The 14,680-nt window shown below is 51.2% G+C and overlaps 1 protein-coding gene across 2 annotated transcripts in view; it reads left to right on the top strand.

Moving 5' to 3' along the window:
* The window catches only part of E2F2 (E2F transcription factor 2), a 28,273-nt gene extending 14,674 nt beyond the window's left edge, over window positions 1-13,599 (top strand). For both annotated transcript variants that reach the window (XM_017886543.1, XM_017886544.1), the window contains exons 5-7: window positions 1,344-1,458; window positions 3,866-4,058; window positions 11,720-13,599. In XM_017886543.1, the coding sequence (XP_017742032.1) occupies window positions 1,344-1,458; window positions 3,866-4,058; window positions 11,720-11,988 (577 nt within the window). In that variant the 3' untranslated portion in view covers window positions 11,989-13,599. The remainder of the gene's footprint in view (window positions 1-1,343; window positions 1,459-3,865; window positions 4,059-11,719) is intronic.
* The last annotated feature ends 1,081 nt before the right edge of the window (window positions 13,600-14,680 follow it).

A 14,680-nucleotide genomic window follows, 5' to 3' on the forward strand; every position in this document is an offset into this window, starting at 1 on the left:
CAAGCTCCGCCTCCCAGGTTTACGCCATTCTCCTGCCTCTGCCTCCCAAGTAGCTGGGACTACAGGCGCCCGCCTCGTCGCCCAGCTAGTTTTTTGTATTCTTTAGTAGAGACGGGGTTTCACCGTATTAGCCAGGATGGTCTCGATCTCCTGACCTTGTGATCCGCCCGTCTCGGCCTCCCAAAGTGCTGGGATTACAGGCTTGAGCCACCGCGCCTGGCCTCTTTCTTTTTTTTTTTTAAGACCGAGTCTCACTCTGTCGCCCAGGATAGAGTGCAGTGGCACAGTCTTGGCTCACTGCAACCTCCACCTCCCGAGTTCAAGCGATTCTCCTGCTTCAGCCTCCTAAGTAGCTGGGATTACAGGTGCCCGCCACCACGCCTGGCTAATTTATTTATTTTTTTATTTATTTTTTGAGATGGAGTCTTGCTCTTGTTGCCCAGGCTGGAGTGCCGTGGTGCAATCTCGGCTCACCACAACCTCTTCCTCCTGGGTTCAAGCGATTCTCCTGCCTTAGCCTCCCAAGTAGCTGGGATTTCAGGTGCCTGCCACCACACCCGGCTAATTTTTGTATTTTAAGTAGAGATGAGGTTTCACTATGTTGGTCAGGCTGGTCTCAAACTCCTGACCTCAGGTGATCCACCCGCCTCGACCTTCCAAAGTGCTGGGATTACAGGAGTGAGCCACCACACCCGGACTTCATGCCCAGCTAATTTTTGTATTTTTAGTGGAGATGGGGTTTCACCACGTTCGCCAGTCTGGTCTTGAACTCCTGACCTCAAGTTATCCACCCGCCTCGGCCTCCCAAAGTGCTGGGATTACAGGCATGAGCCACCGCGCTCAGCCAAATATCTTTATACATAGAACGCTTTCCCATATTTTTACTTGTTTTCCTAGGTCAGATCCCTAGGATTGAAATGATGAGGTCAAAGAGCATGGACTTTGCTAAGGCTCTTTCATACATTTTCCAAAACTGTTTCATATCGACTTGGTTTTGGATATGATCTTGTATTTTTGGAAGGATGTGAGGCATTGTGAGAAATATAAAGAAATAAAACATGTCTTCCTGCCTTCTCAGAACTAATGATCTAGTTTGAAAGATGAAGCCTTTATATAAAAAACTGATATAAGGCAACAATTTTTATGGTTTTTATCCCCATTTGCTTTCCAAAGGGATCCAAGGTAGCTTATGATATTAACAGGTTACAGATTGTAGTCATTTCTAAGCTGCACAAGGAGTGAGAAAGCAATATTCAGAGGCTTAGGAGGTGAAGGTGCTTCCTGGCAGGGTTGGGGTTTGAATTTTGACCAGACAGTCACTTTTCTTGACTCTCCTGCCCTACGCTGGCCTATGTGACTTACCAGGATATCCGTGCTGTCGGCAACTTTAAGGAGCAGACAGTGATTGCCGTCAAGGCCCCTCCGCAGACGAGACTGGAAGTGCCTGACAGGACTGAGGTGAGAGGCGAAATATTTGGTAGAGAGCAGGGTTGAGACCCTGCTAGGGAGGGTTCCAGGCGGTTCTGCAGACTCTGTCCCTGGCATTGCCTAGCTCCATGCTTCCCAGGCCCATTCTGGTGTCCATGGCAATATTGGTGGCCTTCAAGCTTGAGCAGAAATGGCAGAAGCTGGAAAGGGCAACCGAGACTGAGCAGTGGCCTGAGAAAATCTCTGTTCCTAGTTTCTTCTGCATCCCAACAGCCCTGGGTTCGTGCCCACGTATGACGGTGTCAGTACTCATGAAAATCCTTTCATGCTGACTGTGCTTTCCCAAGTTAAAGACCAAAATTCCTGACACTCCCTATGAGGCTTTGGTGCTCTGACCCCAGCTGGCCTCGTCCTTTTCCCTGCTGCCCCAATCTGTCTTTGTTTTGGCCACACTAACCTGTCTGCAGTTACCCCATTGCACTAAGTTCATTCCTAGTATGAGATCTTCTGTTTTATTTTATTTTATTTTAATTATTTATTTATTTACTTATTTATTTTTGAGACGGAGTCTCATTCTGTTGCCCAGGCTAGAGTGCAATGGCGCGATCTCGGCTCACTACAACCTCCGCCTCCCAGGTTCAAGCGATTCTCCTGCCTCAGCCTCCCAAGTAACTGGGATTACAGGCGCCTGCCACTATGCCCGGCTAAGTTTTGTATTTTTTTTAGTAGAGATGGGGCTTCACCATGTTGGTCAGGCTGGTCTTGAACTCCTGACCTCGTGATCCACCCGCCTCGGCCTCCCAAAGTGCTGGGATTACAGGCATGAGCCACTGAGCTCGACCTATTTGATTTTTTTTAAAGATGGGGTCTTGCTCTGTCACCCAGGCTGGAGTGCAGTGGCATGACCTCAGCCCACTGCAACCTCTGCCTCCCGGGCTCAAGCCATCCTCCCACCTCACCCTCCTGAGTAGCTGGGACCACAGGTGCATGCCACCATGCCTAGCAAATTTTTTGTATTTTTGTAGAGACGAGGTTTTGCCATGTTGTCCAGGCTGGTCTCGAACTCCAGCATAGACGTGATTTGCCCACCTTGCCCTCCCAAAGTGCTGGGATTACAGGGGTGAACCACTGCACCTAGCTGTGCAAGACCTTCATCAGCTGAAATGCTCTTCTCTCTGTGCCTGGTTTACTGCTATTCATCCTACAGGTCTCAACTCAAATGTCACTTCCTCAAGGAAGCCTTCTCTGATTACCTCCAGACTTCATAAACACCTGTGCTTTTCCACTGCCTTTAATCTCCATTTGCTGAGGTATATTTGGCATGATTACACGATTGCATTCTGCTTCATCTATTAGAGTATAAGCTTCACAAAAGAATGTTCTGCTCACCTTGTATCCCTTGCCCAGAGCCAGCCCCAGGAAGAACCGGGGCTGCAGAGACGATTAAGGTCCCTCCCCTCCCCTGGAGGAGTTCAGGACTTAGTGGGAAAAAAACACTGTCATTTATAGACAGAAGATGTGCTTTAAGAGCATAGAGAAAGGGTGGTTAGAGGAAGTATCCCAGATAGGGACAGTTAAACTAGGTCTTACAGAACGAATAGGGGTTTTGCTAGGTGCAGTCCTGTGGTAGCACAGGCATGGAGACCTGGACATGTGCCGGGATGGCAGGCATGTCATCAGTTGTGGCTTAAGTTGTAGTTATGTGGTACGGAGGAGGCAGAGTCGGAAGGCCAAATATTAGGACTCTTGGTTACAAATAACAGAAAGCCAAGTCCAACTGGTTTCAGCCGGAGGTATGGGTAGGGGTGGCGGGAACCAAGTGACAAGTCCTGGGGGAGATTCAGAGATTGCAGGCAAGGCTGGATGTAGATGCCCAAACTATGACTTCAGGTCTGTCTCACGCTTTTCATCTCTTTGCTTTTCTCTGTGCTGACTCCATTCCCAGGTGGGCTCTCTCCTTGTGGTGGCTGAGACAGCTTCTATGATACCAGCTCAGCAACCCCAGTGGGAAGGGGGCTCCCATTTCCCGCAAGTCCAGCAAAAGTCGTGGGCCTAGTGCTGGTTGGATCCACCTGAGCCATTTGCCACCCCGAACCAATCATATCACACTAACTTTCCTGGCTGTGTCACAAGCTCACCCACTGGCACTGGGGAAGGGTTCTGCCCCCCTGCCCCAAAACTACATGACCTGAGAGTGGAGGGAAGAGTGATTTCCCACAGGAAAATCAAGGTGTTCCCCCTAAAAGAAGTGGGTTTCGGGGCTAGACAGCAGAAACAGCGGAAGTCCACCTTAGGCTGGATGGAGTTGGTCTCAGTGCCAGCCCAGGGGTTGAGCTTGCACCCAGGGATGGCAGCAGCCATGTGCGTCTGTCCATACACACAGAGTGTAAGTGTCCAGCTGCCCAGAGCAATGACCTGGCTTCTCTTCCTCCTTCAGGACAACCTGCAGATATATCTCAAGAGCACCCAAGGGCCCATCGAAGTCTACCTGTGCCCAGAGGAGGTGCAGGAGCCGGACAGTCCTTCCGAGGAGCCCCTCCCCTCTACCTCCACCCTCTGCCCCAGCCCTGACCCTGCCCAGCCCAGCAGCAGCACCGACCCTAGCATCATGGAGCCCACAGCATCCTCAGGTAGGGCCCTTGTCCAGAGGGACAGGAGGTCGGGGGGAGCGACTGGCCTTAGTTTTCTCTTCCACATCAATGTTTGTTGAAAATCTCCTGTTTTATCCAGCAGCTGGAGATGCAGTCATCCTACCCCACACATGTGCATTGTACTTCATGCTTTATAAAGCCCCGCTAGGAAGGCTGGTGCTGCTCCAGGGCAGAGGAAGGCCTGGATCTGAATCCTAGCCCAACCACTTACCAGCTTTGTGACCTTGGACAAGTTACTTCACCTCTCTTGGCCTCAATTTTTCTCATCCGTGAGTTGGGCACAGTAATTACTACTGTCTAACTCCTAGGTTGCTGTGAGATTATAGCTCGTGCCTATAATCCCAGCACTTTGGGAGGCCGAGGCAGGAGAATCATTTGAGACCAGGAGTTCAAGAGCAGCCCAGGCAACAGGGGTACCCTGTCTCTACAAAAAAAATTTTAAAATTAGATGGGTGTGGTGGCACACGCCTGTAGTCCCAGCTACTCGGGGAGCTGAGGTGGGAGGATCACTTTAGCCATGGAGGTTGAGGCTGCAGTGAGCTATGATCATGCTGCTGCACTCCAGCGTGGGCAACAGAGGGAGACCCTCTCTCAAAAATAAAAATAAGAATAAAATTTAAAAAGAACAGGCCAGACGCTGTGGTTCCCACCTATAATCCCAGCACTCTGAGAAGGTGAGGTATGAGGATCACTTGAGCCCAGGAGTTCAAGACCAGCCTGGGCAACATAATGAAACTCCATCTCTAATAAAAATAAAATAAAATAATAAAATTTGCCCATTAAAAAAAATTAAGGCATAGAGGTGACGTGTCTTACCCAAGGTCTCCCAGCTGGTAGGCAACAGAGCTGTGTCTTGAACCTTGGTCTATGCACTCCCAGCCCAGTGCTCTCCACAAGGCATAGAACAAATCAAAGAAGGGGCTTCTGGCTGGGAGGTGGACAGTATGGTTAAGAGCTGGCTACCCCTGGTGGAAGGTAGTACAGGGAAGTTGCCAGGGAGCAGAGTTCCTGAGAGCTTCCCAAAGGGGTGGGAGTCCAGAAGGAGTACAAATGGAAGCCTGTAAAGGCGCCTCTCCAGAACAGTTTTTGCCTTTTCCTGGGATCACACATCCGGTTAGACTGGCAGGATTCTTCAAGGCTGTGTAGGCCAGTGTTCCACTTTTTGTCTTCTTATTTAACAGCAGAATTCTCTTAAGTAGAACCGTAGTGTTTAGACAAAGGTAGGGCTAGAGCTGGGCTGATGGAATAGGCTTGCTGGAAGGGTTCTGCAGTACCCTGGTTGTGTCCGTTTCTCTAACTCAGAGGTTAATAAACTATTGCCAGGCCGGGCGCGGTGGCTCAAGCCTGTAATCCCAGCACTTTGGGAGGCCGAGACGGGCGGATCACGAGGTCAGGAGATCGAGACCATCCTGGCTAACACAGTGAAACCCCGTCTCTACTAAAATACAAAACTAGCCGGGCGAGGCGGCAGGCGCCTGTAGTCCCAGCTACTCAGGAGGCTGAGGCAGGAGAATGGCATAAACCCAGGAGGCGGAGCTTGCAGTGAGCTGAGATCTGGCCACTGCACTCCAGTCCAGGCGACAGAGCGAGACTCCGCCTCAAAAAAAAAAAAAAAAAAACTATTGCCGGCAGGTCAAATCTGACCTGCTTTTAATGACCCATGAGCTGAGAATGGTTTTACATTTTAAAGAGTTGTGGGAGAAAGAAAAGAAGGCAACTGTGTGACAGAGACCACAAGTGTCCCACAAAACCTAAAAATCCCCCAAGTTTTTTTTTTTTTTTTTTTGAGACAGAGTCTCGCTCCGTCACCCAGGCTGGAGTGCAATGGTGTGATCTCGGCTCACTGCAACCTGTGCCTGCCGGGTTCAATCAATTCTCCTGCCTCAGCCTCCCAAGTAGCTGGGATTACAGGTGCCTGCCATCACGCCCAGCTAATTTTTGTGTGTGTGTATGTATTTTTAGTAGAGACAGGGTTCCCCATGTTGGCCAGCCTGGTCTTGAACCCTTGACCTCAGATGATCCACCTGCCTCAGCCTCCCAAAGTGCTGGGATTACAGGCTCCAGCTCTTTATAGAAGTTTGCTGTCCCCATCTAACTCAACCCTTCTTTTTACACATGAATGAACAGAGCCCCAGAGAGAACAAGTAGCTTCCCTAAGGTCACACAGCAAGTTGATGGCAGAGCTGGTACCAGACCCCAGCCTCCCACCTCTTCTCTAACGATCTCTCCTGTGTCTGTCAGGCCTCATCAGGGACCAGAGCTTCTCCCTGTGCCAGCCATCTGTCCCTCAGGGCACCTCCCCAGTGCCTATCTCCCATCCCAGACCTGTGCCCCACCCTCTGGTCCATCTTCCTCCTGCTGTGCCTCCTCAAGTGTCAGCATGCGCATAGCCCTCCAAAGCTGGAATCACCTTCGCTTCAGTTGTCCTCTGAGACATTGGGTGGAGGTGGCAGATCCCAAAACATAAACAAGGGTGTGAAGTTGTTTTTTTTTTGAGACAGAGTCTCACTCTATCACCCAGGCTGGAGTGCAGTGGCACGATCTCAGCTCACTGCAACCTCTGCTTCCCAGGTTCAAGCGATTCTCCTGCCTCAGACTTGCGAGTAGCTAGGAGTACAGGCATGTGCCACCACGCCTGGCTAATTTTTGTATTTTTAGTAGAGACAGAGTTTCACCATGTTGGCCAGGCTGGTCTCGAACTCCTGACCTCAGGTGATCCACCCACCTCAGCCTCCCAAAGTGCTGGGATTATAGGCGTGAGTCACCGAGCCCGGCCGGGTGTGAAGTTTTTACCTGAGTTTTACAAATCAAGATCCTGAGGCCTAGAGAGGAGTAGAGGCTTACAGAACAATCAGTGGTGGGGCCAGCTCTCATGTCATGGCTGTCCCCCCCCGACTCTTGTCACATGGCCTCAGTGTTACCCTGCTGAAGAGAGGAAGAGGAAGTTTTCCTGGTCTCGGCTCACTGTAACCTCCGCCTCCCAGGTTCAAGCGATTCTCCTGCACAGACACACACACATACCCCCACATGCGTGTTCCATGCTGTGTTCCGAAGTAGTGTCGTTTTGAGGTCTGAGTGCCAGAGGCCATGTAAGAGAGGAAGCTACTACAGTCTTGGGACCTGGGTCCTGGCCCTGGTTATGCATTACCAGGGGAAGTGTTCTCTTCAGCCTCAGTTTCCCTCATCTGTAATAGAAGGGGTTTCAACAACATCGTCTCTGACATTTCTCCAGGCTCTGACATTCTGAGATAAACCTAAATGTAGCTGATGGCACAGGATTTGAAATTGGGAGACCTGGATTCAAACCTGTATCTCTTGGTGACTGTCAGTGAATCACTTTTTTTTTTTTTTTTTTTTTTTGAGACGGAGTCTCGCTCTTTCACCCAGTCTGGAGTGCTGTGGCCGGATCTCAGCTCACTGCAAGCTCCGCCTCCCGGGTTCACGCCATTCTCCTGTTTCAGCCTCCCAGGTAGCTGGGACTATAGGCGCCGCCACCTCGCCCGGCTAGTTTTTTGTAGTTTTTAATAGAGACGGGGTTTCACCGTTAGCCAGGATGGTCTCGATCTCCTGACCTCGTGATCCGCCCGTCTCGGCCTCCCAAAGTGCTGGGATTACAGGCTTGAGCCACCGCGCCCGGCCCAGTGAATCACTTTAACCCCTTGAAGCCTCAGTTCCCACATCTCTCAAATGGGGACACTTGAAATTTCCTCATGAATATTGAGTGGGTTATAGGAGATGATATGGCATAAATGTGCTTTTTTAAAAAAAAAAAAAGCTTATGTGGCTGGTCGCGGTGGCGCACGCCTGTAATCCAGCACTTGGAGAGGCCGAGGGAGGTGGATCATTTGAGGCCAGAAGTTCCAGACCAACCTGGCCAACACAATGAAACCCCATCTCTACTACAAACACAAAATTAGCCAGAGGTGGTGGTGCATGCCTGTAATCCCAGGTACTCAGGAGGCTGAGGCACAAGAATCACTTGAACCAGGGAAGCAGAGGTTGCAGTGAGCTGAGATTACACCATTGCACTCTAGCCTGGCGGACAGAGTGAGACTCTGTCTCAAAAGAAAAAAAAAAAAAAAGCTTGTGTGAAGAGCATCTACTGAGCTGGGCCTAGTGCTGGTTTTTTTTTTTTTTTTTNGCTGGTCGCGGTGGCGCACGCCTGTAATCCAGCACTTGGAGAGGCCGAGGGAGGTGGATCATTTGAGGCCAGAAGTTCCAGACCAACCTGGCCAACACAATGAAACCCCATCTCTACTACAAACACAAAAATTAGCCAGAGGTGGTGGTGCATGCCTGTAATCCCAGGTACTCAGGAGGCTGAGGCACAAGAATCACTTGAACCAGGGAAGCAGAGGTTGCAGTGAGCTGAGATTACACCATTGCACTCTAGCCTGGCGGACAGAGTGAGACTCTGTCTCAAAAGAAAAAAAAAAAAAAAGTTGTGTGAAAAGCATCTACTGAGCTCGGCCTAGTGCTGGTTTTTTTTTTTTTTTTTGAGGCGGAGTCTTGCTCTGTCACCCAGGCTGGAGTGCAGTGGCCGGATCTCAGCTCACTGCAAGCTCCGCCTCCCGGGTTCCCGCCATTCTCCTGCCTCAGCCTCCCAAGTAGCTGGGACTACAGGCGCCCGCCACCTCGCCCGGCTAGTTTTTTTTTTTGTATTTTAGTAGAGATGGGGTTTCACTGTGTTCGCCAGGATGGTCTCGATCTCCTGACCTTGTGATCCGCCCGTCTCGGCCTCCCAAAGTGCTGGGATTACAGGCTTGAGCCACCGCACCTGGCCCTAGTGCTGTTTTAGAGACAGAAAGAGCCATTCATATTACAAAAGGCGATTCTATTTCTGGACATGATCAACAGCAGGAGACAGCAAGGTCTGATCTATAATAGACATTTTCACATGGGTTTTATCAGTTACTGCTTCTAATACTCATCCCTGTTTTTCCACATGAGGAAACAGTTCTGGGGTTCCATGGCTGGTGAGAGGAGGCGCCAGAGTCTGAGCCCACATGCTCCCCGCTCCCAAGCCAGGCCTCTGACTGTAACATCAGCAGCGTGCCAAACAAACTTTAGATTTTTTTTTTTTAATTCAAATACATTTAATTGACTTATTTGGGCCCTAGTTTTCTCATCTGTAAATAGGGGTAACAGCATGGACTCTCTCAGGGCCGTTTGAGTGTCCAAAGAGGCTGAACCACGCCTCGCCTCAAGGGCAGTGTCACCACCTCCCCCATTAGTCTTGGTAAATGGGAAAAAAATTTTTTTTTTTGAGGTTGAGTCTTGCTCTGCTTCCCAGGCTGGAGTGCAGTGACTTGATCTAGGCTCACTGCAAGCTCCACCTCTTGGGTTCACGCCATTCTCCAGCCTTAGCCTCCTGAGTAGCTGGGACAACAGGCACCCGCCAACACATCTGGCAAATTTTTGTAGTTTTAGTAGAGATGGGGTTTCACCATGTTGGCCAGGCTGGTCTCGAACCCCTGACCTCAGGTGATCTGCCCACCTCAGCCTCCCAAAGTGCTGGTATTATAGGCATGAGCCACTGCGCCAGGCCAAACCAGTGCTTCATATGCACTTACCATGCAGTCCTCTGAGCAACCCTTTGAGGTAGGTAGAGCTACCATGCCCCTTGCAGAGGGGAGGAAGTGGATGCCCTAAAACGTGAAGCCCAGAACAAGACTCCGTCTCAAAATAAATAAATAAATAAAGTGAAATCACATGTCCACGGGTGCACCTCCTGTTTCAACAGGCAGCCTAGCCTCCCAGCGCAGTTGTATCTTCAAAATAATACTTGGCTGGGGCTTAAGAAGTGACTCCAATGAGGGGAGTTCTGAGCATCAGGATGTATGTGGCAGGCAATTTCCAGTGCCTCATTGCATGTCCCTGTATGGGAAATCACCATCTTACCTCTTAGTGGAAATGAGCAGGCTGGGTGTGGTGGCTCATGCCTGTAATCCCAGCACTTTGGGAGGCTGAGGCAGGAGGATTGCTTGAGCCCAGAAGTTCAAGACCAGCCTGGGCAACAGAGTGAGACCCCGTCTCTACAAAAAAGTTTAAAAATTAGATGGGCATGGTGGTATGCACCAGTGGTCCCAGCCACTCAGGAGACTGAGGCGAGAGGATTGCTTGAGCCTAGGAGGTTGAGGCTGCAGTGAGCCATGTTCACCCTACTGCACTCTGCACTCTAGCCTGGCAAGACCCTGTTTCCAAAAAAAAATAAAGAAAAGAAAAAAGAAGAGAAAGAAATGAGCTTAGAGTGCTGGAGAATGGCTACTGAAAGGTCAAATAAGATGAGGCCAGATAAATGACCATTGAATTTAGCAGCATGGAGGTCATTGGTTCAGGGACATGGTAGGGAGAGACCTCAGACTGGAGTGAGTTGATGAGAGAATAGTAATAAGGAAGTAGAGACAAGCTGAGGCTATTCTGGAGAAAATTTACTGCGCAAAGGAGCAGAAAAATGGGCCAGTAATTGGAGAGGGTGACGAGGTAAGGTATAGTTGTGTGTCGTGGGGAGTAGAGTCAACATAACAAAAATTTACCATCGTAACTATTTTTAAATGTACAGTTCAGTGGTAATTAATACATTCATAATGTTGTGTACCTATCACCATCATTCATGTCCATAACTCCTTCCACCTTGTAAAACTAAACTCTGTACCTATTCCGCATTCTCCTCTATCCCCAGCCCCTGACAACCACCCTTCTACTCTCTGTCCCTGCGATTTTGACTAAGTATTTCATATAAGTGGAATCACACAGTATTTGTTTTTTTGTGATTGGCTTATTTCACGTAGCTTAATGTCCTCAGGGTTCATCTATGTTGTAGCATATGTCAGAATTTCTTTCCTTTTTGGCCGGGCACAGTGGCTCAGGCCTATAATCCCAACACTTTGGGAGGCCGAGGGAGCCGGATCACTTGAGGTCAGGAGTTTGAGACCAGCCTGGCCAACATGGTGAAACCCCATCTCTACTAAAAATACACAGATTAGCTGGCTGTGGTGGTGCGTGCCTATAGTCCAGCTACTCGGGAGGCTGAGGTGGGAGAATCGCTTGAACCCGGGAGGTGGAGGTTGCAGTGAGCCGAGATCACAACACTGCACTCTAGCCTGGGTGATAGAGTGACACCCGGTCTCAGAAAAATAAAAAATACATGAAAAGGGGTAGGGGCCGGGCGCGGTGGCTGAAGCCTGTAATCCCAGCACTTTGGGAGGCTGAGACGGGCAGATCACGAGGTCAGGAGATTGAGACCATCCTGGCTAACACGGCAAAACCCCGTCTCTACTAAAAAATACAAAAAACTAGCCGGACGAGGTAACGGGCGCCTGTAGTCCCAGCTACTCTAGAAGGCTGAGGCAGGAGAAGGGCGTAAACCCAGGAGGCGGAGCTTGCAGTGAGCTGAGATCGCGCCACTGCACTCCAGCCTGGGCGACAGAGCGAGACTCCGTCTCAAAAAAAAAAAAAAAAAAAGAAAAGGGGTAGGGTTGGGTGTAGACTCTGGAAGGTGGATTTTGAGAGCAGGGCATTGCACCCAGGGTGAGGAGAGAGGAGAAGGGTGCAGTCGTCCAGAGAACTGGAAGTCTGTCCTCGTGTGCTGAGGGCTTGGATGCCAGGGCCAGGCGTAACCTTTGTCTGTTTGTCTCCAGTGCCAGCGCCAGCGCCAACCCCCCAGCAGGCCCCACCGCCTCCATCCCTGGTCCCCTTGGAGGCTACTGACAGCATGCTGGAGCTGCCGCACCCACTCCTGCAGCAGACTGAGGACCAGTTCCTGTCCCCGACCCTGGCATGCAGCTCCCCTCTGATCAGCTTCTCCCCGTCCTTGGATCAGGATGACTACCTGTGGGGCTTGGAGGCGGGTGAGGGCATCAGCGACCTCTTCGACTCCTACGACCTCGGGGACCTGTTGATTAATTGAGTGGCCCCACCTGCCCCCAGCAGCCTGCCCCCAACTCTACCTCCTCACAAACAGGCTGACAGGCCCTCTGCCTGCACAGGGACATTGGACACTAGGTGCTGCCCTCAGGGAATGGGGTCTCCTTGCCTTTCCCACCCCAGCCGGCAGAAGCTGTGTGGGGAGATATGAATGGTACGGGTGAGGAGGGGATAAGGGTGTGGGTCCTCACCTTCCTAATGGAAGCTGGGCCTGGGGAGGCCCATCCAGTCTTCTGACCTCTGACCTCTCACGAGAAGGCTGCAGGTGAGGTGGCCAAGTCCAGGGAAAGGCCCTGCTACCTCCTTTTGAGGGGTAATTAGGACCCTCGACGTACCAAGAAGCACTTAATGCCTTTGTATTTATTTCAGGTTGAGTGGTTTGTTTGTGCTCCCTGAGTTTTAGCAGGGAGGTTGTTCTAGTTTTTAGTGAGACCTCCGCAGACAGGCCCATCAGGGCCCATCGCTGTCCATGTTCCAGGGCAGGTCTGGGTTTCCAAGGGAGGGACCCAGGCCACATCCCTGGTTTCCCCACAGTGGTGGTGGGGCTGGGTCTCTGAGGGGCTGTCCAGTCGGCCGGAACGCTAATTGCACTTAGGCCTCACAATTCTAGTGAACGGCAGCTGTGGGCCCTTTCGCCTCTCCACCTGTTCTTGGCCTCACATCTCCAGCTGAGCCACTGGTCTTGGCTTCCTGGTCGCCTCTGTCCCAGAGATGGTTCCAGGGAGCCATCCTAAGGCAGGTAGCACTGAGGCTCCTGTGGAAACAGGAGCCACCTGCTCAGGAGACCCCTTTCCTGAGGAAGTCCTTACCTCTCCCTTCCTTTGAGATGTAAAAATGGTCCAGCAGAGACAAGCTCACAAGGAAAACAGACAGGAACATGCGAGCAGCTGTCATGGCTGTGGCGGGCACCTTTCCTCAGAGTTTCTGCCTTGCTCTGGTCCAGGAGCCATTTTGCACCAAGGACTTGGTAGGCAGAGGCAGCCCCACTGTAAAGAAGGGTCAGATTAAAACAAAAAACTGCCAAAAGCATCCCTTCCGCCCCCCAGTGTGGCGCTGGCATCATTCTCTGCTTCCCTGGGAGGAAGTTTTTCACCATGTTATTGAAGGGGATGGTTCCTTAAGGACCGCTCCACCCCTCAGAGCTCACTCAGACCCCCAAGGACAGAGGTGACTGGGGCTTGGTGACTTGTTCACCCCTTTTTTCCCAGGTATACTGAAGGGGTGACAGAGAGAGGTCTTCATGGCAGACCAGGCCTTCGCAGCTAATGGGGAGAGGAACTCATGTTACCTCTTCAGGCCTGGGGTCCTAAGGGGGTCTTTTGGCTTCAGCCTGTTCCCCCAGAGGCTTGATTATCCCACATTGTCCCTGCAGCCCAGCTGCTCTTGTCCTCCACCCACCCTGGGATGTGGGTGCTCTGGGCTGAACCAAGGCCATGCCTTCTGGAGAGAGGCGCAGGGGTTGGTCTGAGAGGCCTGCCACCCACCCCTCAGGGAGCTAGGTTTTCTCAGAGGCTCGGCTGGACAGCACTTTTTAAAAAAGTTTGGGCCGGGTGCGGTGGCTCAAGCCTGTAATCCCAGCACTTTGGGAGGCCGAGACGGGCGGATCACGAGGTCAGGAGATCGAGACCATCCTGGCTAACATGGTGAAACCCCGTCTCTACTAAAATACAAAACTAGCCGGGCGAGGAGGCGGGCGCCTGTAGTCCCAGCTACTCGGGAGGCTGAGGCAGGAGAATGGCGTAAACCCGGGAGGCGGAGCTTGCAGTGAGCTGAGATCTGGCCACTGCACTCCAGTCCGGGCGACAGAGCGAGACTCCGCCTCAAAAAAAATTAAAAAAATAAAAAATAAAAAAGTTTGTAGCATTAAGTTGGTTTAAAATATGAAGCTGGTTTTGTTGGATGGCTCCTGAACTAACTGATGTCTGAAATTTGAGATGGGGGATTATTTCAGGGTGGGGCCCAATGTGATCTAATGCCCAGTGGGGGACAATTGTGCCTCCTCATTTGCTCAAATTCTTGGGCCCCAAGTTAGCCCCCTCCCGGGAGTGGTCAGGAGGTCACAGCTGCCCCCACTCTATAAGCAAGGCTAATTTTGTACCCTTTACAGAAATGCTTTTGGTCTCCCCTCCCCAAATACAAGGGTCTTATCAGAAGCCCATCTTCAAGTCCAGCATGCTCAGGGACCCGGCGTGGGATCTCGTTTGGGGTGAGTGGGCTGCTCTTCTGGGGTCTCCACTAGGCTGCCATTTAGCCATGTGCCATCCCTGGAGTCAGAGGTGTTTGACTCCCATCCCTTGGGCTCTGTCTGGAGCTTTCCCCAAGAATTACGTCAGAGAAAAGGAGGAAGAGGCCTGCAGGACCCATTGGGAATGAGTTTAATACTGAAGTCTGGAATGTAAGCTCATGCCCTAAACACCTCTCCGTATGGCTGGACAGGGGAGCTGCCCTCAGGCTTGTGCCCGGTGTCCTCAGCAGCTGTCTCTGTCCCCCTCTGTACTGTCCCTTTCACACCTTGCCTGGCCATGGGGCTAGACCTCCCAGGCTAAGCCTCAGATTCAGTGCAGAACGCAATCTCATGCCTGCTTCTTGCCAGTGACACTTGAAGCCTCCCGACTTCCACAGAGCGCTTTCAGGACGCATTTTGAGTGATATTTTCTTTTTTCTTTTCTTTTTTT

This window comes from Rhinopithecus bieti, unplaced genomic scaffold (genome assembly GCF_001698545.2).
Source record: "Rhinopithecus bieti isolate Rb0 unplaced genomic scaffold, ASM169854v2 scaffold_14826, whole genome shotgun sequence".
NCBI classification, from domain to species: Eukaryota; Metazoa; Chordata; class Mammalia; order Primates; family Cercopithecidae; genus Rhinopithecus; species Rhinopithecus bieti.